The sequence below is a fragment of the Orbicella faveolata genome, unplaced genomic scaffold, assembly GCF_042242905.1.
Source record: "Orbicella faveolata isolate gen_17 unplaced genomic scaffold, um_ofav_v1 contig_36, whole genome shotgun sequence".
NCBI lineage: Eukaryota > Metazoa > Cnidaria > Anthozoa > Scleractinia > Merulinidae > Orbicella > Orbicella faveolata.
In genome coordinates this window covers 8,827,846-8,853,241 of record NW_028301565.1, presented here as the reverse complement: position 1 = coordinate 8,853,241, position 25,396 = coordinate 8,827,846, and the positions used below count along the sequence as shown (strand labels likewise).

General features: G+C 39.3%; 1 protein-coding gene across 1 annotated transcript; it reads right to left on the bottom strand.

Moving 5' to 3' along the window:
• Window positions 1-7,731: 7,731 nt before the first annotated feature.
• On the bottom strand, window positions 7,732-23,937 carry LOC110064910 (protein zer-1 homolog). The gene is made up of 19 exons (XM_089275220.1): window positions 23,207-23,937; window positions 20,311-20,543; window positions 19,596-19,717; window positions 18,683-18,832; window positions 18,467-18,525; window positions 18,051-18,122; window positions 17,524-17,578; window positions 17,341-17,394; window positions 16,512-16,622; window positions 16,121-16,171; window positions 14,911-14,952; window positions 14,176-14,227; window positions 13,936-14,006; window positions 13,624-13,671; window positions 13,105-13,166; window positions 11,552-11,684; window positions 10,903-10,955; window positions 9,884-9,981; window positions 7,732-9,502 (listed from the first exon to the last, which is right to left on the bottom strand). Exons 1-19 carry the CDS (start codon window positions 23,842-23,844, stop codon window positions 9,357-9,359), a joined length of 2,250 nt encoding a protein of 749 aa, XP_089131346.1. The 5' UTR covers window positions 23,845-23,937; the 3' UTR covers window positions 7,732-9,356.
• Between the last annotated feature and the right edge of the window lie 1,459 nt (window positions 23,938-25,396).

The window sequence follows — 25,396 nt, the reverse complement described above, 5'->3', positions numbered from 1 at the left end:
TTCGTTGCTGCGAAAAACAAAAAACACTTATAAAAAACAATTACGCCATAAAACTTGAGGTAGATTATTCACTTGTTTTTGTCCCCAAATGCTCCAGATTAAGGTGTGGCCGTTTGTTTACCGCGGTCATGTCACTGCAAAATATAGGCGGCATGTGAGACCGAGAGATTATTTTTGTTACGGTAAGCAGTAAGACGTGTGCATCAGGAATAATTATGGTAAAAACGGTAAGAAAATCTTCTCCTTATTTCGTAGCAATCTGAGGTGAGATTTAGTCGTTCTTGCTTCTTCGTTCCACCTCATTAAACCAGGCGTTGCGCTGCACTGGCAAATTCAGTGTTCGACAGGTTCTTGTGCTACAAGTGTCAAATAATCTGTCAGTGAAAAACAACCCTAAAGCTGTGAGATCTTCAAGTCTGTGCCAAATATACAAAATATGTCATTCAAGCAGTTGATTCATAGAGCTTTGGAGGTTTGCCAGGTGTACGAGCCTGAGAAGAATTCAATTATATGACGGGAAAACACATTTACATGCAAAAAGAAAAACCGCACTAGAAGTTCATTTTCTTTAATATGCAGTTGTCGAACTCGGAACGAAAATTTTCATGGATAGACAATTTGTATTTCTGTGTTTTATCAGGTTGATAGTTCTTTTGCCGCTAAGTGCTAATTTGGACTTAAATAACCTTTAACATTTGTAAAATAATATGATAAACAACAATAACATTTAACAACAATTTAATTAACGTGATCATAAATAATTGGCATACGAACAGGTTGTGTGAAAGTAACAAAACATCAGTATTCAGGTGTGATCAAGTAAATACTTTTTTGGTCAAGCTACACTCTGTTCAATATGTTATTTTCTTGAGATGTCAATTCGACCAATTCCTCCTAAACTCACAAAAAACTTGAGAGGAGATTGTCGGAACAACAGAGTGAACTCAAGACAGTCCAGTCCATTTTTTCTAACACCTATCAACGTTATTCCTGATTAATGTGCCGAATCTCAAAAATTGACGGCAGTCAGATTTAGCGTATATCTTACACTGTAAAAACTACGATCAATTACAAAGTTTCACTTGGTTCACTCTCGTATCCCAAACAGTCCTGATAGAGATGGCTTCTTGGGACGGCTGATATCTACTATGGGCGAAGCATGGCTAATTTATTAGCCCTGGTGCACGCTCAGACTCTAAACTGACACGGTTTTCTGTGACACTTTCCACCCAAAGTGCCTCTGTATTCGCGCTTGGTGCGCGAGCACTGGTGCCTGGGTACCGGCATAGTGTTGAGTTCGGTGTACTCAAAAAGCCCAAGTACCATCTAACTCCCGAATACAAGGTCGAGACCTTGTACCCGCCCGCGCCCGAATTCTTGGGTGAGTGCTTGGAAAAAACTATGTGTTCACATATGTGTCCAGCGAGAACTGTACTCGGGCACTGCACTAGAGCACAAAGTGTGAACATAGCCTTTAAGGGATACAACCATCAGTGAGGAATGTCTAGGGGGTCAGATAAGCTTCAATCAAGTCGCCAGCAGAGGTCGCCTGCTAAACTAATATTACGAGAGGAAGCACACATTTTAGTGATTCCATAGACAGCAGTTTTTAAAATTCTACTGAACATAGATCGACATTGAAATCAGTAAAATGAAAACCTTTCGCAAAAAAAAACAACAACAACTGTAGCTTCCACCGGCAGTTTCGTCAACAAAATACAGTGAAACCTGTATTAAGCGGACCCCATATTAAGCGGATACCCTCTATTAAGTGGAAACCAGCTGAAGTCCCAAGATTTTCTGTCCATATTTACCGGCCTGTAAAATAAACCTGCATTCGGCGGACACCTCTGTTAAGCGCACGCGGACACCAATACTGAGCAGTGTTTGATCTTACACTGGGTTACACTGGTTTACCCTGTATTACAAAAGAGGTAAGACGTAATCCGATAGAAAATCGAGCAATTTCAGGTTTCAGTGGACAAAAATCTGGTACCAGAATAATTTTAAGTATTTTACAGACATTTTAACATTTTCTTAAAGCTAAATACCTAAATAACTTCCTGAAATAACACCGAAAACAATTTCCCATGGGAACGAGAGAAAATAAATTTCAAAGTTCAGAGAACTTGTGCAAACACAGGCAAAATTTCATCATCAGTTTCATTTTACCAGTACTTTCAAGTGTTTCATACGAAGTTCAACATTCGTTTTCGACGTTTGGTGTTGCTAGAAAACTTTTTTTTTTCGAGCAGATATTTAAAACAGTCGTACAGAAGTTTGAAATACAATGTATATAATCTTGGTACTAGGTTTTTGTCCACTTGGTACTCAAACTTCTGGTGGATTCCGTCTCAATAATTTAAAACTATTATTGCACAACATATTAGAACCTGTTTTGAACGAACGGACACCCTGTATTAAGCGGACACCAGTGTCAAGGGTGTCCCAAGGGTGTCAAGGGTATCCCAGTGTCCCAAGGGTGTCCGCTAAATACAGGTTTCACCGTCGAACCCAGTAAAGAACATTGCTGACGCACAAAAAATTTGAACGAAGGGGTCTTATTCAGCCAACATAGTCTTAACTGTGTTTAAGGTGAGGTGTTTATGCCAGTTCTTTCCTTGTGTTTTACTTGAACGTTGATTGATTAGAAAAAAACTGATTTCTTACATCTCAATTCTGAAAAAAATGCCTGTCTATTTTGGCGGATTGAATTCGTCCGCCTTAGCTTTCGAGTGATGAGAGGGAAGTATTCATGCTCACACGGTGCAATTTTAAACAATTTCAAACAGGTACAATAAAATGGAGTGTCGCCCAAATATCGAGCATGTTTCAAACTAATAGAAATCCTGTCTTGATTTCACTTCTCATGTACGGTTCCATAAACCGAATACGGACTTGCATTTGATGCATGCGATTTTCCAGCCATCCCCATGCAATATAGAGTTGCAGTGAACTGAATCCATTACTGCGGATTCCGTTAATTGCAGTTTCGAAAAAGCTGGACAAAGACCAAGATTTCACCAGTTAACTAGATGTTCTTGAGAGAAACCTCAGTTAAAAAATCTTAAGAACTTACCAGGAAGCGATTTATGTGCCAGTTCAATTGAGAAAGTAGTTTGTCCGCTGATCTATCTCACAGAAGCCCATTGTTTAGCACGATTATGACCTTGGCAATTTCTTCAATGTCTTGCGTTATTTTTGATCGAACATGACGTACAGAAGCCAGATCCGTTTAGTGTGAGGAGCGCGATGCACTAAAGAAAATTTCACCTTATAATAATGGTACTTACGAGTAAGAATTGCAAACGTCCTGTAGTATATTCAGTCCTTTCAGTCCAATTTGAGCAATGAAGGTTTCACACTTTGTGCATGATGCATTTATCATCCGATAATGAAACACACCTTCCTAAATTAGATAATTACACTGGCACATGGACACCTACGTAGATAACGATTTAATAATTTCTAATTATTCTGCTGAAACAAGTTCAATGCAGTACAAACAGTAATTTTGTGACAGTAATAAAGGGCTCGCAAATCTACAAGTGTCTTGCATCGAGTTTGAAAATGTCCTGATATATTTTTTTTTCATTTGCCTTCTGCTTTTTACTCTGACTTAGTCTCAGAATGCGTTTATGTAGGTCAAAACTTTTGACTGTCATCATAAGGCCGACATATGAACGATAAAAAGAAGAATTTTTTAGGTTCGGCCCTCTTTTATTATTACCGCACGAGCACACAGCTGATGCGGAACTAAAGAGCAGAGCCTGGCAACCAGCCTCGTTGAGAGCATAATTTTGCGCGAAGAAAGCAAACACCAACACGAGGTAACGAATCTTCTGCTTGTTTTTGAATTTGTATTTAATCTTAGATATATAGGTATACATATAAAAAAAACAATACACAACTTGAAAACCTTAAACAGTTAGGCGTTATTAGCTTAAGATGCATAAATAATAGACTGCTTAAGGAATGCCTGGATCGCCAAGACCTCATTTTTCACAAACTCTAAGCCTCACCACGTGATCGTCTTCACACTTTTTTCTCAGTCATCACCAAGTTTTAGGATTGAGGATATATATCATGATGACTTCACTTTCACGTAATGCACAACGTCACGTTTAAGTTTAGCTTTCGGTTCGAAACTGACCGGAAACAGCTTCACCGGAAACTGATACAGCTAGGAAGCACGATGCTGACAATTGCAAATGCTGTAACGAAGTTGTAATATCCCTTTTTCTTTCTTTATAATCAGAGCATGTTTCAGGTAGGAATATAATTTTTTTGTTCATGTAGGTATGGGTGACAAAATCGCAAAATGAAGTCACACAGGCGGACCCACGCACACGAAAGGTGTCCAGGTCTGCACTTTACTCTCTGAATTTCAACTGCAGAAACTCAGGACAACTAAACGATGGCTTTAAAAATGCTATTTGTGATACATGTATAAACTATACAGGCTTAGTGTTCTCCTACATCAACCCAGTGACTGTGCGAGTATAAAGTGATATGCTTAGAAAGGCCGTGAAAATTCATTAGCTCAATGACCCGGTAGTCCAGGGTGGATCTGTGAAGAGTGATGCCTAAAGCAAAAATTGACCCTTATCTCTCAGAATTTAGTTAGTCCAAAGAATTCAAAGACCAGTGAGTTGTGTCAGTGATCCATAATTTTCGATTCATGGTTAGATCAGTATCGTTTGTTCATGAACTATAAATGCTTTTCCTTACCAGCTTACACAAATGAGGTAAACAATTAACGGCATACGGGATATTTGGGAGGAAATTATGGGATATGGGATATTAGGATCAGATAAATAGAGGATATTACACGGTGGCGAGAAGATATGAATTTTATGTTCGAGTAGCAAGAACAATATCTCACTCGTTCGCTTCGCTCACTCGTGAGATATTGTTCTTGCCACGAGAACATAAAATTCATATCTTCGAGCCACCGTGTAATGTTCTTTTTATTATATGGAGAAACCAATTCAACAAAAGCAAAAGGCGGGAATCGTGACGTCATTGAACGATACGACGCTCACAAAGGTGACATACGGAAAATACGCCACTCGGGTCCCGGATGAAGTGGCGTATGGAATCTACGAGTGGTTTAGTTCCCAGTAAAACACTCTTCTCCATATAATAAAACAGGATATCGAGTAGAAAACTGTTGATTTTTTCAACTGGAATTAACGGGATATTTAGGCCAAAAGCTAACCTGGAGTGGGATACATAGACCCCCCAGTGGGGCCTCTCAAATCGTCTCACACATCATGTTGAGAAAAGTTAAAGGCAAGTAGATACTAACGTTGAATCACTGGGATGTGATACGATCTCGGCTTAGCTTGCCGCGGAAACAACGTAATTTTTGATACACAAAAAGACGTAAAGAAACCAGGTCAGGGGCCTGTTCTGTGAGATCACACACTGTTTGACGTTAGTTGGGTTTTCTGTGTTCAGCCGAAATCGAAACTATTTTTGTTTGGTTTGGTCGGTCTGTCTGAACTTTCTATTCAGCCTTGAAACTGATGGTCAAATGGTTTGTGCGAGAAGAACACGGCAAGCTCAAGGATAGCTTTCTTGTAACAGAATTGACTTCTTTCCCCATGTTTTTGAACTCACGATTTCTGAGAATATGAAACATGCGTAAATACCCGGCCCTATTTGATGAATTTTTCTGTTACCGAGAATCGGTCTAATAGCAACCTCGAGAATTAAAAAGGTTAGAGTGGAAACATTTGTCTTTAGTACAGATGACTCTTCTAGGACATGTTCTTTTCAACTAAGAAAACTCGTTTTTAACTAAGAACATGTTCAGTAAGCTTTTTGGAGATTTACTTTCGAAAGGTTTAAGGTACGAGGTCAGGGCTAGCCAAATGAAACTACAAAGCTTGAGACTAAACCTTGGGGACAAAAAACCACAACTATGGGTCGTAATTGAAAGTGAACCATCAGTATAAAATCGATCAGCCTATGCGAAGGACATACTTTATGAATCTGGTTATGCACAAAGGGTCAAAAATGTACTTGTTATATAAATTCTTTACAGCGATAAGTTACCTGGATGTGTGTTTCTCGGAAAAGGTCCACTTTGTTCTCGTCGCGATCTCCGCTTCAATTTTTCCGAACTTTTATGTCATACACCCTTGCACTGATCTGTTGTGCTTTGCGCTGAAGAGATACGAATAATGAATGTTGTGGAGTAGCTTTCACTTTTGAAGTACCCACCAAGTACTTTCCCATTTGAATATGTAAGGCACACAAGTTTTCCAAGAAATTAAAGTTAATTTTCAGTTTCCAAGCCTCTCTAAAATTCCGGCTAACCCGGAAGTCCGTTATTTCTGGGATTTGAAAGGGATGTCAGTTAATAATTAATTTTTAATGCAGCCAAAATAGTTACAGATGTGCCACCGCAGTCTGAAACGCTTCGAGGCAAGTCAAGTTCCTGAACTATTAGACTATATGGAAGAACCGTGGAAGAACCATGGAAGAAGGAGCAATGAGAAAAGAAGGAGCGCAAAGAAATATCTCCCTTCCCTGGCGTATAGGCAGTTTTGTGCAGCCCACATGAAGCAAAAAATTTTGATCCTGCGTGTGGGTGTGCCTAAAGGCTCATTTGTATACCGAAAAAATACATAAAGGAAATAAACAATAGACTGCAAGGCTGATACTACTTGAAAAACGTTTCGAGACACCAACATGACAACAACCGATAAAGTAGGATCGCAACAGTGGACAGCTGTTTCGCCCTTCTTGGGGTTCGTCAGCACTGTGTAGCGAAGATATGTAACGCCAGCCCAACAGCCAACACACATAAATTGCGAAATGACCCGTTCACTATATCAAGTTCCGTACTTTGAACTCACTTGCGCCCCGAAACACGCGTTGCCACATCACATGTTTCGGGGCGCAAGGAGACAAAGTGTCAAGATTGGTGTCTCGAAAAGCAAAAGAATAAATGTAGCTAAATGTGGCTAGACAAGGCCAGCCTAAACATTTTAACATTCAACCGCGTGACCAGTACCATGCTTTAAAAACGCATCGTATCGGATCTGAAAAGACCTACGGTCCGAAAATACATAAAATGGCAGCGTTTATCGTATGCGGTCCCTTGCAGTTTCTGGTTTCTCATAAAGGAAATATCCCACTCGTTCGCTGCGCTCACTCGTGAGATATTGTTCTTGCCACTCGAACATAAAATTCATATCTTCGAGCTAACGTGTAATGTTCTTTTCATTATATAGACATACTGATGACGGCGTTTTTGACGATTTTACGAAGATTTCCGACCATTTTCCGATTATTTCCGAAGATTCTCCAAAACTTGTCCCAAGGTAACACGAACATTGCCGAACATTTTCCGAAAATTTCCGTAGACTACCGAAGATTGTCGAATACTTTCGAGGAAGACCCGAAGATGTTTTGATGATACACCAACGAATTTAAGTACAATTTTAGAGACAAACTTGATATCACTGAAATCATCGATATCTTCACTTGTAAGGGTATGGAAAATACGCCACTCGAGTCCCGGATGTGGTTTCGTGTGAATTTTACGAGTGGTGTATTTTCCAGTAAAACATTCGTGTCTATATCATGAAAGTGACTCTTGGGATATTCCACGTTGCACAACTAGTATGTTCTGAATGTATACGTGTTAGCATACATCGTAAGCTCCGAAATTCATCTGCCCACACCCACCCCTTCCCCCCAGAAATGGACCTCTCCGGCAGCCAAGTGTTCATTTATTGTTTCTTTTATTTTGCAACTTACTTACATAAAAGTACCACACTTATGCATTTCCCTGGAGGCATGCTGTGTTTGTCACAATTACCAAGATACAAGTCAGATACTATCCTATAAATTACATGTTTTACACCGCTCACACAATCATTTACATCAGAGACTACATTTTTCCCAAAGCAGTTTTGCATGTAAATGTTGTTTCACGAGGATACGTGATTCCCATAATAAAACCACAAGGGATGTCAAATTCAAGTTATTCAGTTCTTTGTCCCTGTTTTTTCAAGCTGACGTGAACAGGTACAACCTTAAGTATACTTCAAAAAGCTGCATTAGATCAGTTTGAGTGGTTTTCAATTGAGTGTCGTACAACCAAAACCAAAGTTAACACTCTGGCCAATCACAAAGGACACAGACGTTCCAGTGAACCAATCAAACCTCGCAGTAAATACATGTAGGTTACGCGAAGCGCGGGAAAACTTAAGTGAGTGAGTCACGGTTGGTTTTAGTTTTACTTCTGATTGGCTGACAAAGTGGCGTGAGTGTTTTTTAAGCCATATTGCAAAACCAATTTCGTTTCGACACTCAAGTGAAAACCGTCCACACCGACTTATATTTTAGCGTTTACTATCAGTCTGTTATTTAGAGATATAAATTAAAGCCTGAGAAGAAATCACATTTCGGGATTTTAAAAATATCAGACGAAAATAACTGAAAATTGTCAAGCGGTTCTTGAAGCCCTGAGTCAATTAAATTGACCGCAGCAGACTTTTCAAGAGAGCCACAGTTAAAAAACAAACCGCGTCACTCCGAAAACACACTCTCCCCCCCCCCCAACCCGCACACACACCCTGACTTAAGGAGCCACGTTATCTTATCATTTTCGTGTTTTCGTAGAAGCACGGTGCTGCCCTTTGAGGGAAAAAAAGCTATTTTACCTTAGACAAAGTAGACAGTTTTCTGACTCTCATCATTATCGTTATGACCGTCTTCGACAATAAGGGACTTACGATTTGAGTACAAGTACGACTTTAAATTATCACGTCACAAGCCCATCTCATCCTATGAGCTACCCGCTCCACTTAAAACCAGCATGAAGAGCGAGGGCTCTGGAAACATCACTGGTTTGAAATTCGAAAATCGTACTCGAACTTAATCTCGTATTCGAAGTCCAATCTTAGGGTACCTATATAGTTGCGATTAGTGTTGATCATATCATCACTCGACGCAGTGTGCAAGGTTAGCGGAAAAACAAATTAAGGAACACTATCGTACATGTGACCGTAAATATAAACGGTGATCTCAAAATTAATAACTCCAGCTACTCTTGGGCGTAATAAATTACATGAAATCCCTAAATAAAGCCATTCCAAAGCGACAGAGCCCTAAATTTACACAAATCAAAAACTTCAGAAGGCATCCATCAACGCGTTCCTAAAAGCACGCTTCTACAGCAGTTTTATAAGCACTAGCTATTGTAGTTACAAATCGTAGACGTAACGCGAAATGTCAATAGTTGTCTCCACGTACTATGGACAGAGGCTGAACTGTTTCAAAGGACAGTTTTTTCCTTTTTCTCCTCTCTTTAGTTAAATCCTGGCTCTGAAAAACTAAACGTTTTCCACGTGTTGCCGGCACTGTCCGAGGGTCATGTCGACGAGTTCTCGGACTCTCGAAGACGTTCGGGAGTTCTCGGAAAGACCTTGCAATAGCCCGATGCCACCTTCGTCAGAAACTAGTTTACAGTATTTATCAGCTGAAAAATAAATACATACTTAAATGAATAAATAAATCACATCGATATATAAGATTGTCTCCATCGCAGGCACTATGGAAACTACCTAAGGAAAGTGCTTTTTAAGTTGAGGAACGTTGAACAATGAGCAAAGCAATGATTGATACAAGATAATGGCAAGGTGAAAACCTAGCTGGGGACCTTCGTTTTTGCACGCGCACTTCTGACCATTTTCTTTCTGGTAGATATGCCTTTTCCCTTTACGATCAAGGGACTTTAATTACGTACAGTCTTAATTAGAAAGACGAATATCCACCTTCAAGGCATGAGTGAAAGCACCTGGAACGAAAGAACGCGCTAGTTAAAACAATTTTAAAAGTCAACTGGCGCAGGAGAACTTACGGTCTACATTGCAAAGGTTCGCCAGCGCCCATGTAGCCCAATAGTGAATGGCAGGAGAATCACAGCCAGATATCAATCTTAATATTGGAGCAAACGACCTGCAAAGGAAAACGAAAGAAGTAAGACCAAGCAAGGCCAACGAAATGTCATGAAATGCTGATAGTAACCACTCCTCCCCTCGAAAATAAGCCTCCCCCCTCCCAAAAAGAATTCTAAAAATCTCACGCGTAAAAATTCTTTCGATTATATGTGCCTCATCACGAGAATAAGCCTATAAAATCTTACCTAGACTCGGCTCTTAAAGGTATAATTTTTCCCGGTAATAAGCCTCCCATTGACGAACTTTCACAATTTGATGTCGTTTGTGGAATAGCAGAGATTGTACAACTTTCTTTCGTGTTTAATATCGCTACATTGTTTTAGCACGCTGTATTCTTCTAAATACCCTATATTTTCCAGACGCTACGTTTATATACATCCAATCCAAATACGGTACAAACCAGAACTGAACAGTTTTGAATTGTAAAATTTCTTCAATTAACCTTTTGAGGGGATGGATGTACGCTCAGGGGAAGAATAAAACTGATAATCAAAATAAATGGATTTCATCGGTTCACGATGTACGAAGCAATCAAGTGGGTATTTTCCTCCCATCAGCCAATAATCTTGATAGCCCGGCGGAAAATATGGGTTTTCAAATAACTTTTGCAGATACTTCGGTTGAGCGTTTCGAGGATGCACCGTGCTTCAACTGATCACAACGGGAACATTTTTCTGCAGTAAATTAGGGGAAGTGTCTCCTTGTATAGGAGAGGTGTTCACTCGAAGAAGGATGAAAATAAAGCCTCCGTTACAGGAGGTTCGACTCTACTTTGATATTTTCACGTGAAAAGCTGTCTTCGAGATACTTTTTGGCGTGTCGGTGCCCGCGGGATAAGGGATATCGTGGGACAGAAGGCCTCTCTTCCCGGTTACACGTGAGAATACGCTTCTTGTCACGAGCTCTAGTACAGTCTTACCGATAGCTCATCTGGCGGGGTGTGCTGATATCCCATTTACTAATGGTCACCATCTGTAGAAAGAACGAGATGGCATGAGCAAGAGGTTCAGTAGTTACAGCACTTAAGTTTGTAGACGAACTCATGAAAGAAGGGGGCACTTCCTATTAATAGGCTAATGGGGTGTGCCGCTGGATGGGGTCGCATTCTCACGAGGAGTTACATTTTCAATAAAGTAACTAGAATGTAGGCTGGAGGAGGGAAGAACGTAGACCAGACACGAGAGGGCGGCGGAAATCGAGCCTCACTAGAATGGGGTCGCACATTTTCGGGATTTTGGAAGTTAGAAAATTCCGGTAAGTAGGGACTTAAAAATGGGAAGATTCGAGGGTGAAAAAGTTGTTACCGTTCTAAATTCATTTTACCAAATGTGTCACTTCATTTTTGGAGGAACTAGTTAAAAAGCTTTATAAGGTAGAAAGTGACTAAGCTGCGATCGCAAAAATTACATTTGCCCAAAAGTGACTAAGATGTGGTCTATAGCTGACCACAGAATAGCCTACAATGGGGTTGGGGTTCTGAGAGGTCAGCGACACTTACACAGTAAAAATTGACCCAAGTACCCCCTCCTACCCCGGAGACAAACACGTTGTTAATATCAGCAGCTTACCAATCGATCGAGTGCTTTGTCACGTGACACCATGTGGTTAGTCCAGTTGTCTGGGCCGTCAAAGGCCAAGTGACAGATGATACCTGCAGCATTGTAAGTCACTTCTAACTGACCCTCAGTTTGCAACAGATCACTGGAAGAAACAAGATAGACGAGGATTAAATCCGCCAAAGATTTCTTCCACACTTAATAACTCACTGCTGGTATTGGCCCGAAGTCTTGTCTTTATAAGACTCATAACAATTCAAACATAGTTAGCAGCTATGACCAAGGTCACCACAGGTCTCCGTGTAGATCGGCGGTTAGAACATCCGACCCGTTTGCAGAATGCAGAATGTAGAATGTTAAACTCCCGATTCCGGGCACGGAGGGGACTCCCACGTGAAAAGGTCGGGGATGCTCGTCGTCCCCGGGGGGTACTTCCGTGAATTTTGGATAGATGTGTGCCGCGAAAGGTCTTAAACACTGACCCTATTTAAGGATAAAAGACATGAAAAATGACACCCTATTTAAGGCCCAAACCCCAAATAATGACACCCTATTGAAGGAAAAACAAAAACTAAGAACAGCGTGGACGGCTGAACTTTATTTCGTTTCTGTAACTATGGACGTATACGAATAGTCCAGTTTTAACAGATCACTTGTTTTTCGTTAAGCTGGGCATTTACGCACGGCAATTCTAGCTGATACAATTTGGGTACCCTATCTAAGGATCGCATGAGGAACACAATGCCAACAGGGGCAAAAATGATACCCAATTTAAGGATCGAGAACCTCAAAAGCCCTACCCTATCCCGCGGCACATACCTATGTAGCCCCTCCCCCCCCCGCCCGGGTTGCCGTCTCGATGAAGGGTGTAAATCACGGATTTTTGTCTCACTTGGGGTGTTCAGGACGAAATGCCACTATTTGTAGCTGTCAAGGTATCTTTTAGGGCTGCAATCGAAGAAACAATAATCAGAAAAGACGTATTTTAGGGGTCAAATAAAGCCCGAGCCATGCCCAGGTTGGTCTCCTTAATTCAATTCAATTTTCTGACGAGCATCCCTGACCTTTTTACATTGGAGTCCCCCCCCCCCCCCTCTCCCCGGGTGCTCCCGACTACCATCATGAACTCAGAGGTGTTTTCTTTTAGTTCTACGCTCGTGACAAGAGAAATTTTTTTTCTCACGTGAAACTCTAACAGGGATACGCGATTTCTCTGGCAATCCAGACTTCTAACGACAGGCTTGCCATACTTTACAGAAATTCTCTACTCAAGAAAGTTCTGACTAGGAATCCTTGACCTGCTCCTCACATCCCGCATGTGGTTAGAACTTTCGAAACAAACCTGATGTACAGAATACAGTAAACTGTAAAGGATGAGAGCCACCCCCCTTTCCCTTTTGCGGACTCAAACCATCTCAAAAGCACTTGCACTCCGGAGTTTCTGTTACGAGCTAGGTATGAATAACTGTGAGCGTAAAATATCGATCGTATTCCGTCACTTTCCACAAAGTGCTTTAAACCAAAGCTAGAATGAAGAACTGTAATAACGCCGGAGCTGAACTTACTAGAAAACATGGGCAATCACCATCAGTTTTGATCTCAGTTCAGCCACTTCTGCCACATTACCCTGACAAGGAAAACAAAAACACCATCATTGAAGTTAAATCAAAGATGAAGATAAGTTTGCGTCAGGCCAGTGTCCCATCTTGCTGGAACCTGACTTCGGTTTCTGTAGCATTAAGCAACTAGGAGTATTTCTACTCTGCTCTAGACGAGACGCTAATCCCCTGAACGGTTCTCCTCTGGCATTTACATGTAGTTTGCCGGTACCCATTCAGTTATACAGCTGTGTTGAGACTGAGTAGTGTCTTGCCCAGAAAACACAACACAATGACCCCAGCCGGGGCTCAAACCTGGACCGTCTGATCCGAAAAAAAGCACGCTGACCTGACGGTCAGCGAACCTCCAAATGGGCTCCACATTGAATGAAAACACGTCCTAAAACTCAACGCGAACTTCACGATTTTCGTTCCCAGTCTCGAAGGTCTCTAAGTGACCGTGGTGACATGAAGCATACACCTTACCATCAGTCCTAGCATGTTTCGCACTAGATCCCTTTGATCCCCCAGTTCCTGTCGAGTGCAAAAAAAAACATTGCAATCTTTTTACAGATCCTCTACATTTCCTGTTAAGGCAGTACGCCTAGAATGTATCACATGTATAACAAGAATCAATCCACGAAACTTTGCTAGCCTCTTTCGAGGACACATTTACAGATGTTCTTCTGAGTTGGTCGCATGTGAAAGATCGCCTGACGAAGTCACATCTCCCATAATAGAATGTCACAGACTCGCGGACTAATCTCGATTGACTCCTTTTAGTTTTTTCTTACTCACCAATTTACAATCCATGAAGAGTTTTATACCACCGTGAGATATGAACAACTCACAGTTCTCTGGAGTTTCATCTGAAAGATAAAAGATTTAACATTAATGAAACAAAACGTTTGCTTTAGCAGATTGAAAACAAAAAATGGAAACAGCAGACGTCTGCATGAAGGCTAGGTTGTTCCATTCTGTTTGAAGGCTAATCCACTAATTGTGAGTATTCAATGCTTTTAAGTGTTCAAGCTTTACCTGTAACGTTCCACAATGCGCTCCAACAACACTCCAGTACACCACCACGTTCCTAGCAAGATAGGGTTTAGCATCTTAAAAGCAATACCATCTATGCACGCATTGCGGGCTTCAGAGGTTGATTATTTTACGCAAGTTAGACAATCACCATAGATATCCAGTATCTAGCATGCTGTTATTAGAAAACTATCAGGTACACTCTATACCAAATAATGATTTATCTGGTGGACAACTTCCTATAATTCTTTTCAGGCCAAAGTAAACTGGTTCTTGCACTATTGTTTTGTCATACATCCCCCCAAATCCCCGTAAGACAAGGGGAGTGTTTTGACTGTTTTCACGAGAGACATCTGGGAACGAGTCGGCTTATTCATAATTTAAGTTAAGCAACAAGGGCCTGGTAGCCTTTGGCTTGTCACGCAAATCTCTACTACCCCACGTGACCAGCTAAAAGAATGTCTACAAACAGTAGGAGGCTAATGGGCTTCTATCCCTTGAGCAAGAAGAAACATAAGTGGAAAAAAAACTGTCTTATTTTTTAGTGTCCATCGCTTTAGATCTCCTTTTAGCGTCTATGAAGATACAAATGAACTAAGAGAAGTTTGTTCAGCCAATGTTTTAAAGAATCAGTAGGAGCACAAAAGTTGGAATGTCAGAATAAAGAAATCTAGTCCCGGCAATATAGATATTTAGACACAGGCATCATAAAAAAACAAACAAATAAAAGAAAATTACCGGGTTATTTGCCATCTTGTGCCGCATGATTTGCAGGATTTTCTAGAAATAAAAAAAAAAAAGACACTTCAAGCTTAAAAAAATAGATTATAATTATATGGCTTGGGTTTGTAGCTGATATAATGCACTCTCTGATTGGCTAATTCTAGTGCATTACACTTTCATAATGCCCAAAGGCCGATTACCGGCCTGCAAGAGCAAAGTAAAAACCCTATGATAAACAACTTATTTAGTTTGAATGTTCAGTCTTAACAGGAAAATCTCAAACCTTGGCCTTGCCATATTGACCTCGCTATAGCTTGGTCAATACAGCAAGGTTTTGGTTTGATATTTTCCCATAAAGACCTTAGTCTCGATTTATAAGTAGTTAATAACATTTAGGTCATTTAATAGGCATACACAATCAAACCTGTAGCACCATATATCCACTGGTTTGTTCATAAACACTTTGAAGTATTAAATCATGCATTCCAGTTCAAGACTTTCTATGGATATTAAGTGAATGTGGAATAGTCACTCAAGACAGTGCTGACCAACCGACTCCTTCATGGTGACTCACAGGTGCTGCAGTGCAGCCCAATAAGTAGCTGGGCCAAAAAGCCCTACAGTGCTTATGTGTCCAGGGTTCATTGTGCAATTCCACAAGTTGGTGAATGCGAAGGCCCTTCCCTCCTCTTAGGTGAATAAATAATTATAATAATTTTCACTGCATTTTTGTAATTCAGTGAAATGGTGCTTGTGGTCATTGCTGTTAACAGGGTTGCCATGGAGACCTAAGCACCAGGTACCCCAGAAGTACCATAAGGGATGGAATTTTTTGGGAGCAGTTTTCAGTTAAACTATAGCACTTTACAGCTTGCCTGAAGGGCAATGCTGAAAATTGGTTTTCTTTGCACCCTGAGTGGTGTATTTTCTGGGACCATAATTGACCGCTACAAAGTTGGCTGACCCTGGTTGAGAGTAACAAGCTTTGTAGGCCAGGTGACACTGGCACAAGCCAACTTCTTCCCAAGGAAAGATGTTGGCTATTTTTGACTTGCCTACCAGAGACCAGTCTACATACTAGAGCATGTGTGAAAGCAGGAGGGCCAATGTTTGGCTTAGGTAGGAGGGATAACACTTCTCATATAAGAGCTTGGCAACAGATTTTTAGGAAGAGAACACTCCAACACAGGACAACACTTCTCCATATAAACAAGCCTTGCATTACCTTTACTCCTTCCAAGTCTCTACCTACTACAATTTTCTGAGAATCTTGCACCTAAAAGAAAAAAAATGAAAATGCTTTAAATCTAGCTGTAATCAAGTGGTTTAATAAAATATGTTAAATTACATGACTAAGTTTGTTCTGTGAGCCAATCTAATATTTTGCCAGTACTGGACTGGGCACTGTTCTGAATGACTCCAGCAACCAAGTTTCCTTGGTATGTATCAGTTGAATATCACCCCAAGGTCTTGACAGTACTGACCAAGCCAGCGAGGCCCTGGCACCTGGTTAATGAGATATGTATAACCAGACACAAAAAGGTATTAATATTTAACCACATTCATTCTTTTGTCAGAAGTTGTATAGCATCATTGATAGGGTAAATGGTTCTCACCTGACACACCAGCATATTACACAGGCCAATAGCAATCCTCTGTATGAAGTCATTCTTGTGTTCCATGGCAGTTTGCAGTAAAACCCCCAGAATTCTTTTGTAACCACAAGTCTGCAATTTTTACAAAGACACTTCAACAAACAGGCACAAGACAGCACATCATCCATAAGTTATTTAAGCAATAAAAGACTGTAAAACAGGTGTACATGCAAAGTGCAAGGCAGGGGAACATGGAGACAGGGAAGCAGGGGTGTGAATTCTAGGAAACTTAAAGGTGCAAATTTCATTTCAGAAAGAAATGGCAGATATCAACTGGGTGGTAAAACACAGGTCTAGGGTCATCTTAGAGAGATTAAACATGACGTTACGTCAAACGGCAAACGGCAAAAATGAAACTTTAGCCATCTGTCTTCAGCTGTATGTTTAGTGGAGTGAAAATATTTGTATATGTGGTGAATAGCGGGAGACATTTTTCTATTTTTGCATGATTTAGTTAAGGATTACGAGAAAAGCCATGATTAAACTCTCTATTAACAGACCACAAAAATTTACTATTTTCAGCATTTTACAGATTTTTTGTTGAAAAACAACGACAATAAAAAAGACAATATGCATTAGAGATTGCCAAATGCCCACTTGGAGTTTCTTAAGCTACCTACATGTAAATTTAATCCTCTATTCAAGCAATTTAAAATTCAAGTTGAGTTTGGAAATTATCAATAATTTTGATGAATCATCGTCTTTGAAATCCCCATGTATAATGATCAATTTTAATGTGCACCTCATTTATACAGTCATGTATAACATAAAAATAATAAATGCTGCATACTATTTCACTTGGAATTCTGAAATTGCACAGGGTTAGGCAACAATTCCTCTGAAGCTGAAAAAAAAAAATGTCAAAAAAAGTTTGTAAGCTAGATGTATCTTATACCTACTTCCTAAAATTTTGAAAGGTTTGGTAGTATCACTCCAATAAATTCTGTAACACTGAAACTGTGTTTATACATACCTGTGACTCAAAAACATGCTTCTCCATGGCACTTATGGTGACTTCAATGACACGTCTGAGAAATTAAGCAGAAATTAATAAACACTGTAAACTGCCACTTGTAAGCCCTGGGCTTATTCAAGGGGTTTTAAATGGGCCTATAAATGGAGGGCTTATACCCAAGGGGGTTTTGGAATAAGCCACAGCAGTGTTGATTTAGATATGTTTTTCATATACTGGTTTTTAAAAGCTTTAAACATAGTAATAGATCAAATTCATTTCATTGTAAAGTACGGGGTTGGGAACTTATAATCGAAAGTAATATTTTGTCTGTAAACAGAGAATATTACACACTCATGCCAAAATTACTATAAGGGAATACATTAGGCCCATGGCTATGGTACGGTAAAAAAGATGGCAAAGTCAACATAATTTGTGCTTGTTTGTGTTTCGTGGTTCATCAAGCTTAGAAGGCATTTGATGCCAATTTCAGTATGTGAAACAAGAAGAAGCATCTTTACACACCCTTCCCCTCTTCAAAGAACTACCTCTTTAATTTGGCAGACAGCATCCGTTGTGGATTTTCATCATCATCTCTTGACAGATGATACAAAGAAGCACTAAAGGACATAACAGGACAAAACAGTGAAAGTTTCTTTGTAGTAATTCTTTAATTAATTTGAACAATATTTCTTAAATCATTAATTTAAGTGACATAAGTAAGTTATCAATAGAAACTAACCAGACTCAGAATTGAATGAACAGATGACTCAAACAGTTTTCAACCCCACAGGTAAGGCATCTGAGATTTGACTGGAATATTCTATACTGATATTGTAACCTGGATTTGTGTGGTGGGTGGCATTATCAGTTAAGAGTTTTCAGATCAAATCACTCACAAGGAGAAATAATTGCACATTAGAAGACAGACTTCTGTTTACTTAGTCTGACTGATATCCATTACCTTCCAGCAAGTTGAATATTACTTTCCTTGGGATGACTTTCCATGGCCTCTAGTACAGCCTGTCCAAAAACAGCAAAATTAATAAATTATTGAACTTTTTGCTCCCAGAGGTTGACTGACAGAGGAAAACTGCTTGCAGTATATGTTCATGTCATGCTGTATGTTTCCCAAATAGACTTTAGTAATCTAAGAGTAAAGTAGACTTTATTGACTTACACTGCACATCAGGTCTTTGTTCAAACCAAACTCTCTGTCATCTCGGATGATATCAAACAGTGCCCGCATGGCCTGGATCAAAAATGTGGGTCTGTGATTATACATTCTCACTGACAATACGACTTGTTTTGCATTACTATTTCCTGATACCTGCAATGTTCAGAAGAGACGATAACTGTAGAAAATAAGCAAATACTTAAAGTCCTTGAGCATTTGCCAAGCATGTGATTTGGGTCTCCTCCAAACAAATTTGTATTCAGAAAATGGCACAGTCATTATTCCCAATACAGTTAGGACCACAAATTTCACTTAAAATTTTTGTTTATCTCCTGAGTGGACCACCAAACAAAAATCACCCAACACATATCCATCTGGTGGCAGGGTGTATGTAAACCTGGGCACTCTGGATTACAAGTCCAACTACAGTGTACTAGGCCATTTCACATGCTTATAACTATTGGGTTCCATAGCATTAGACCATGACATGATCTCCCATTAATTTATTTGTCTGGCCTTGGCTGTAGAATAACACTGAGTCACTGTCAGACAGGCTACAAAAATCTCACACACTATTTGCAAGTCTCAACAGAGAGTCAGTCTAGCACTTTGATGACATATGCAGACCAACAATTTCTCACATAATTATGGCTCACAAATCTGAACTACAAAACCCAAACTGAACCTGTTTGGATAAATAATGCAGTCAGCTCAAGACATTTTAAGTCCATGTAATTTTTACAAGACTTCATAAAAATGTAAATTCATTTCTAACAGTACTATGAACTGTACCTCATGAGGTGAAAGAAACATCAATAAAGCACTCTCCCTCACTTTTTTGACATAATTACATCAAAAACTTGCTTGATACCACAAGCATCACCGCAATGGATTTCTATCTGGTACCCTTACTTACTTCATCTGCGGGAATTTCTGGAAAAGTGCACATGTCTGTCATAAACAATCCTAAAAATTTTAGCCTCTGTGGAAAACAGTTCCTAAACAGCTGTAGGTCATCACAATTGAACTTGGTATTACCTGATAGAAAACGAACATTGGTAGGTTAGTTCATCAAAGATAGAACATCTTGACCAAAGGTTGTTTTTATTAACTAAAAATGATCATCAGATGACTATGTGAGCCAGATTAACATACTCTGTTAAGCGAACAACCTTTATTTGGTGGCCAGCAGCCAAAGTCCTGGAAAAATTGTCAGCTATACACTGTAATAAAAACCTCTATTCAACGACCACCTCTATCAAGTGGCCAAGGCCAGCTTCTTGCTGTCCCAAGGGTGATTTTGTTTTGTTTTACACCTCCATTAAATGGCCAGGAAGATTTGAAGTCGGGCGTTTTTAGCCAGATGAAGGCAAAAGTACTTATATTTGATAATCTGAAAACTGGACCACACCCAACATTGTTTTTGTGTGAACCTCTATCAAATGGCCACCTCTAATAAGTGGCCAGTTGTCTTGTCCCTGAGAGTGGCCACTTAATAGAGGTTCGACCGTACTTGTAAAAAGAGTTTGACGATGTTAATGTCTGGCAACTGAATGTATCTTTAACCATGCCAGACAAATTTGACGCTTATTCTACTTTTTTCAAAGAGTTTACAAGTTTGCAAACCTCACCTGAAAGGTCCAACCATGTTAAGGCTGGTAGAGATGGCAGCAATCTTTCTAGGAAATCCTTATCTGCCTTGATCTGTGCACATTGTAAGAACGACTGCATCCTGATTGGTTCATCAGGATCACCCCTTGATAGGTCAAGATGCTGCAACTGGGTCAGTTCTACTAAAGTTTCTATCAAGTTCAGAGAACAAAATAATCCTCTGCAATTGTATAAAGACAACCACTGAAGCGTCCTGAAATCAAAAAGAAAATGTCTTGTATACTAATTAAATACTAGTATGTAGCCTAATCAATTATAATTAAAATTCTTTATATTTATTCATTAACTGTATTTTAACTTGACTATAGCTTCCTGCTAGTGGTGATAAACTTATAAATAACTTAATATAATGTATCACAGGATTTCGTAAACCAATGCCACAAGAAAGTTCTAATGCGTATCAAAGCCAGCAAATAACTCTATATTATTATACACATTATTAAGTCCAAGATCAAGATGAAAACAGCAAAGAACTAATTGGCGAAGTCAATAATTCTCAAAACTATTAACAGTATTCCGTAACCCATTGCTTCCAGTGAGAAAGTAAAAATATAGTGATTGCCTAGCCTTCAATGCTATTCATTTCTTAATTTGACTTAGTGGACTTAGGTGCAATATAGGGCAGCCATTTTTAGGAAAGGCTCCCCATTTCCATAACTAACCAGCCATTTTCAGATATGTCCAGTCATTTTCAGAAAAGGAAATGGCTGATATGATCAATAATGATAGTATAATAATTTAATCACTTTTATAGTGCTATTTACATACACTGATCAATAAAACTCTACAAAATAATTTATTGAAGATAAAGTAGGAAAAATATAAAGTTATTAATAAACAGGAAGTAAAAAAAAGAAATACATTAAAAATATCTGACAACTCTAAAGAATGATTCAAAGCACACAGCTTCTAGAATGCCACTCATTAGATAATGACACATCTGATGGATTGTTGTCCATCATCAGAACAACCAAGGGCAAATAAATCACTATTGGACAGTGGAAGGTGTATTCAGTTTTATTTACAATATCCACACTGTGGGGCACTCTCAAAAATAATGGGTGAGGGTGTGCATTGAGCTTCTTGATAACCTTACCCTATTCAAGACCAAAAGTTGTGATTTTCCCTACTCTATTGAAAAACAGACCCAAAATTCAATGCCCTATTTCAGACCTGCCCCTCCTAAAAACATCCTGAATCCATACCAAACTACGCACCTAATTCAAGATCATAATGCACAAGCATACCCTATTTACACCCGCTTTCAGTGTTACGTGCATAGGCGACATCTTTTGACATGCTATGTAAACGGCTGAAAGACCGTTTACCTGTGAAACCGGCAATTTTCCCGGTTATTAGCCAAACAAATGATAAGTATACGATAATTACTGACCTCAATTGAATGAAGAAGATTGTGGAATTCCGATTTACGGGATAATTCAAATGATTTTAGTGTAGTCGATTGGCTCTCAATAGTGACTTCCGGTGGAATTGGGCTGCTACCGCTCTGTTAATGTTCGAAAGATGTAAACATTCAAAACAGTCGATTTATCCCTCACAGAATGTTTTCTTGATACTCCTAGCCTAGTCTGATGTCAAATAAATCCATCTTTCATGACTAAAAGTTGAGTTTGACCGTAAAGAAGTCAGTTGTGCTAACATTTTGACGTAGACCAGGTTACATAGCATGTTGAAAGATGGCATGTCGAGAGATAGTCGCTATGTACGTAACACTGAAAGCGGGTGTAAGACCAAAACGACACAAAAACCCTACCCTTTGGTGTTACACATTCCTTCATAGCTTATACAAGGAAGTAACCACCCCTTTCTCCCATCCCTTCCCCTCCCACCCCTAAGGTCCACACCAACCCAGACCTGCTCTAGTACCGTGAATTAAGTACCAAGATTCTCAAACATGACTGTTGTCAGCAAGCCTAGTCTAAGCACTTCTACGATAGTTTAGGCATTCTGCCCTATAATAGGACAGTAGCTGTACATCACTTATGCATTACATACAGTTGAAGATGCTGGTGGAAAACCCTCCTAAGTGACTATTTAGGTCAAAAAATTTTTTTCGTCAAAAGTGCGTGATTTTTTCCATATGGCTTTCGATTTACTTACTTAACAATGCCCTGCTGTTTTTTTTTCACCAGTTTGCTTTTCGTTTTCGAGAAAATTGAAGCCAACATGTCCAAGAGTCGTTAAATAGTGTGCAATGAAGCGAAACAAAAGGAAATCGTTATGTAAATTGGCCAGCCTCTGTTAGCACGTGTTACGTGGTGCAAGTGATTAAAGCGCGTGCATGTGATGAAATTTGGTATAGGACATTGGTTCAAAACCCGATTTTTTTTTTCTTTTGGTTTTTTTTTTTTTTTTGCTCTTTGTTTTATTACATTTTTGTTAACAAGGAAAACCTAGGGCTTGCAGGTAGCTACTGGAATTTCAGTCATTTTAAATAATAACCATGGGCATTACATAACCCAGTGTACATTTTTTGGAGTATTTTTTTTCTCAGTATCTTGCAAACATCATTGTTTTAGCCTCTGCCATTGTTTATGTAGACTTTTTTTGATTTCAATGTCACCACCATGATCCATCAGTTTTATAAACAAATTATGTTAAACAGCAAGGAAGTACCCAATCAAGTACATGTAATAGAATTGATGTACAAATGCCTCAGGTGTCCAAGTACACATATTCAATCGCAAAGAAACTGTAAAGCTGTAATTGAACACCCATACAATTGCACACCAATCATGTGACTAAAAGAAATTGTGGAGAACCAATCACATTCAAGGATTTCGATTTACACATCTGATTATTTAATTAAATGCAATATTTCAAAATATATCATACCCTTTCAAGGTTTTGAGGGCTTCGATACTCTCAAGCAAGATACACTTGGATAAATCAAGATTGGTCAGCAAGGTCATAGTCTTTACAGGCTCCAGTGATATAATTTCCGTTGCACTCACGTTTAAACTCCGAAGATGAACCATAGTTGATAGGCACTCAAAATCCCTTTGATCTAATAATGTTTGAGACACATCAAGACTCTTGAGCCTAGTCAATTGTTGGAGTTCAGTAAAGGCATTGATTCGAGTACAATTTCCCAAGTTTAGAGAAGTCAAAGTGTTCTTGCACTTTACCAAGGACACAATGGCTTTTTCCGACACTGATTCACAGTTCGATACATCGACTTCTCGAAGAGGATGAACAGATAGCACCTCCAATCCGGAATCCGTTAAGGCCGCACCACTTACGTTTACCTTTGTAATTCTACTTGTTTGTACGTCAGCAAAATACGTTGCAACAAAGTCATCATCACAGCTTCCCGTCTTTAACTTTTTACATATCAGTGCTTCACAGATATCCTCAGGCAGGAAAGTGTTTTCTTTCCATGACTCAGACGATTCGAGGTATCTTAGAGAAGACTCTAAACAGATTTCAGCCAAAGAGGAAACAGTGCCGTGAGTTAATACGTCTTTTGTCATATTTTAGAATGACTAAAATGCCTTCCCCTCACAGCATTAAACGCTTGATTGTAGAAAGGAAGCCAACAAACGAAAATGAAATGAACACATCAAACTCAGTTATAATTTGAATCACTATATCATGTAAGCCTACATATAATGTCCCGAATATCATACCCGTATATTCCAAAGTGCCCCTGTTGTAAACAGTCTCTCCTAGATATCTTTCCAAATTTCAATCTATTATCAACTCACGTTTTTTAGATCTTTATTTCCGAGAATTTACGGCCGCCGTTAATTTTCCTTGTTCCAAGTCTTGGTTGAGAATTGAGAAAATGACATCCTTTACTCAAAAATACCACACGGGTTGAAATTGTAATAACAATTAGTATAGCAATTGCATGAATATAAGAACCAAAGTTTTTGTTGTTCTTTATGTGAATTGCAGTACTAATTGCTGTTATAATTTCAACCTGTATAGTATTTTTTAGGATATCGAGAATTTGATCATAGGGGCACTTAAATACAAATATATTCCAGTCATTCCATGTTGCTGTGCATCTGTTCAGTATTACACAGTAAGTCAAAATATTCTTGCATTTTGATCGGTTCTTACTTATGATCTATTGGAAGGCAGATGTATGGAGGACATCATTAGTGGGGGGACAGGGGGGTGGGAGCTGAGGAGAATAGGGGGAGGGAGGTGGGAGAGGAAAGGGTAGGAATCAGGAGAGAAATTACGTAAAATGCAATTTTTTTGTCAAAAACAAGAGCCCAAAATGCACTTGACTTGCATTTAGCTTATTTTGAGACTTCTGGGCAAACAAGCAAGCAAAAATTTGCCCTTGGAATTAAAAACTGGGGCTTACTTCCAGTAAAATTTGAAACCCTTTTACGTTGGTTACATCAGAAGTCATGAAATGTTCACTTAAGCTGTCAAAAGACGTAAGAGGAGCAAGGATAGAAATAAAGGAAAAGGAAACGCCTATGGATTGCACAGCTAAATGACCGGGATGTTTTGAGTCTACTTATTTACAGGGGATGGGAGCAAGATGGAGAAGGGCAGGAGTTGGGAGATAAAGGTACGGGAAGAGGGAGAGTAGGGTACAGGAAGCAGGAGGTTCTAACCCCCCTGTTCCCCTCCCTCATTAGCATTTGTTTCTTTATAATATAAAACAGACAGCTCCCATGTTGCCATCCATTGGTACAGAAACAGATCACAGATTATGTCAAAATGTGATAGGAACATCAGAAAAACACTCCCCTGATGGCTTGAGTGCCACTTTTTTGTTCTTACCACATTTTGACGTCATCTGTGATCAATTACTGAACAGACACATGGCAGCATGGAATCTATCTGTTAAAAGTCTGATCACAGATGACATCTGTTAAAATACTATGTACTGCTAACTGCTCATAAAACTTTATACCATGCAACTGAAAAAATACCCATCAAATAAGGTGTATACCTCAATAACCCCTCTCTCAAGGTTCACTGTAAAACTTATTTTACAAAAAACTAGATACTCACAAGGGGTTGTTCAACCTCTTTGGGGTTTCTGATAAAACTTAA